This window comes from Helianthus annuus, chromosome 6 (assembly GCF_002127325.2).
Source record: "Helianthus annuus cultivar XRQ/B chromosome 6, HanXRQr2.0-SUNRISE, whole genome shotgun sequence".
NCBI lineage: Eukaryota > Viridiplantae > Streptophyta > Magnoliopsida > Asterales > Asteraceae > Helianthus > Helianthus annuus.
Genome location: NC_035438.2, coordinates 136108825 through 136111866, shown reverse-complemented (window position 1 = coordinate 136111866; position 3042 = coordinate 136108825). Strand labels below are relative to the sequence as shown.

General features: G+C 47.8%; 1 protein-coding gene across 1 annotated transcript; it reads right to left on the bottom strand.

Moving 5' to 3' along the window:
* Positions 1–679: 679 nt before the first annotated feature.
* On the bottom strand, positions 680–1096 carry LOC110876892 (50 kDa gamma-zein-like). The gene has a single exon (XM_022125049.1). It carries the CDS (start codon positions 1094–1096, stop codon positions 680–682), a length of 417 nt encoding a protein of 138 aa, XP_021980741.1.
* Positions 1097–3042: the final 1946 nt, after the last annotated feature.

Below are 3042 nucleotides of genomic sequence, written 5' to 3'. Positions count from 1 at the left end.
ATCATCTAAGCATATCCTCCGAATTCTTGTGTAACAAACCGGAAATATGACATTCCAGTCGATTATCATTCATACAAATCCGATTACCATTTGTTCACATCTTAAATCACATAATTAACTTACACCACACTATACTCGATGATAGATTCATCCGACTATTATTACCATACACATATGAACCGATTCATCTTATCATTACTAGCTATAACACAACATCATGCAACCCTATGATATTGATTTCACAAACATGAACGGATTAAATCAATCATATACAACACACCGTCATCGATCAAGCATAACATCAAATAACAACAAACACATAAAGTACTAACCGGATTAGATAATGATCCGAAACACTATGAACTTCGATGATGTGTGTGGTTGCCTTCGAGTTCGTGAGAGAGAGAGGCGAGCTAGGGTTGTGTTGTGTTAAGTGTTTTGTGACAAATGATAATCCAAATCCCCAACTATGGGGTTTACACGATTAAGAGGAGTGGCCCGACCCTTAATTGGGCTGCCCCTAATCCGAGCACAATGGCACGGCCCAAAGGCCTTGTGTGATTTGTGTAGTGTTGTGCGGTTCGGGTTTCATACAAACATGTAAAACACACATTCACATATCATACATACATGCACATAACAATTCACAGCTCATATGATCACAACATGTTCACATACGTCATACATTCATTACAAAGACGGGTTCAAAATACGAGTTGTCACAGAGCTGATCCTGACTAGCCCTGATCTGGTCCTGGCTAGTCCTAATCTGGTCGATATAAGTCCCATGTAGCTCCTGCGTAACACGCATCTGCTGGAACTGCTGGTAAAACTCTGGCCACTCCTGATGCTGGTGGTAATCATGGTGCTGCGGCTCATGTGGAGGTGTTTGTGGCTGGTGTGGTAGTGTGTGCGGCTCATGCTGCTGAACTTCATGCTGCTCCTGCATTTCCTCATCCTCATCGTCTGCTGGAAGTGGGGGAAACGGGTCCCAGACCTCGTTGTTGAGCCCCCTCAACCTATCCCCATGATCAGTCTCAACAATTACCCCCATCGCTTTCAACGACCGAATATCAAACTGATTGAGATCCCTCATAACGTCCCAATTCAACCTCCTGGGGACGCCAAACTGCCCTCGCCTTCTCCATCAGGCGTCCCGTCTTGGGATACAAAGGGCTTCCCGTTCATCGTTGGGGTTAAACTGAAGGAAGGGATGATTCATCTGCATGAGGAATATAGTTAGAAATCATGGAACAGGAAAAATTTCATTCGAAAACAGCAGAACGCACAATTATGAAGGTTCTGTCAAACTGATCTAGGCAATTGGCACGGGCGTGCGGCCTGTCGCACGGTCGTGCGTCACCGAGATCGAGCAGATGTGACTGGCTAATGTTGTAACCGCACGGCGTGCGATCAACCGTTCCGTCCAGCTCGTAAACGCACGGGCGATGCCGAGCCAACATCAGAATCAGTGAACAGCCGGCAAGGCACGACCGTTCCTCCAAGGAACGACCGTGCAACTCCGATGCGTGTTAGAAAGCGAAGAAATCGAAAACCTACAAGAAGGATCGGATGAATCTAACCTAGAAAGCGAAGAAATCGAAAACCTACAAGAAGGAACATACCGTGCGAAGAGATGGGTGAAACCGTGCGAAGAAACCGTGCGATTTAAGGCAAAAACGCTCTGGAACGGTCAGCAGCAGTTAGGGTTCGCGAATTGTGAATGGGGGCTGCAGATGAGGGTATTTATATTGACAAATGACCAAACTGCCCTTAGCCATTCGCACGGTCGTGCGTCGCCGACATTTGGCTGACCCTTCGCGTTATTCTCGGAGATGCACCGGGGGTGCGACTCACCGTTCCGTCCAGCCCGTAAACGCACGGGCGTGCGACAGGTGGCCCGGCCGTGCCATATCTGCAGATCAGAAGTTTCTGCAGTAAACAGTTTCAGCACCCTTTTCGGCCGTTTTTCGCCATTTTTACCATCCGCAAACTGTTCTAACATTATTCCCACGCAGACCCTTCACTCGGCACGTATAAAAACTGTACAAACTAACGGAAATTACCAAATACTCCTAAATTACGCTAAAACTAGAAAAACACAAAAAAGGACGATTTTACCCCTAAAGCGCTTTTGACGCTCTTGCTGCATTTTTGATCCGCGAGTCAGCAGCGTAGACTCTCTCCTCCCCACACTTATGATGTGTGCGGGGTTTAGAGCTCAATGACCTCCACCACCGACTCTATCGGCCCGGCACGGTACAACTTCAAGCGATGCCCATTTACTTTGAAAATAACACCGTCCGCGTTCTCTATTGCAACACTCCCATACGGAAATACCTCTTTAACTGTGTATGGGCCTGTCCAACGTGAATGAAGCTTCCCGGGAAATAAGCGCAACCGCGAGTTTTAAAGAAGAACAAGATCACCCGCTTGGAATTCTTTGTGGTCCGTCAAGCGTTTACCGTGCAATCTCTTCGTGCGCTCCTTGTACAACACGGAGCTTTCATAAGCGCGTTGTCGCAACTCTTCCAACTCATGAATCTGGAGAAACTGGGCTTCACCTCCGGCTTTTAGGTCCAGATTTGCGGTTTTTAGAGCCCACATCGCTTTATGCTCCAACTCAACCGACAAATGGCATGTTTTTCCGTAAACAAGCCTAAAGGGAGTAGTCCCAATAGGCGTCTTGTAAGCCGTACGGAAAGCCCACAACGATTCATCAAGCTTATCCGACCAATCCTTGCGGTTTGCACCTACCGACCGCTCAAGGATTCTCTTCAGCCCCTGGTTTGTGACTTCCACCCGCCCGCTTGTCTGTGGATTATAGGGCGTGGATAAACGGTGATGCACACCGTAATGGGACAAAGCTCTCTCGAGCTGGGTATTGCAAAAATGCGTCCCTCTGTCACTGATAAGCGCTTTCGGAGCGCCAAACCGGGCAAATAAGCTTTTCAAAAATCTCACGACCACCCTGGCATCATTGGTGGGTAAGGCCTGTGCCTCCGCCCACTTGGATACATAGTCAACTGCGACCAGGATGTA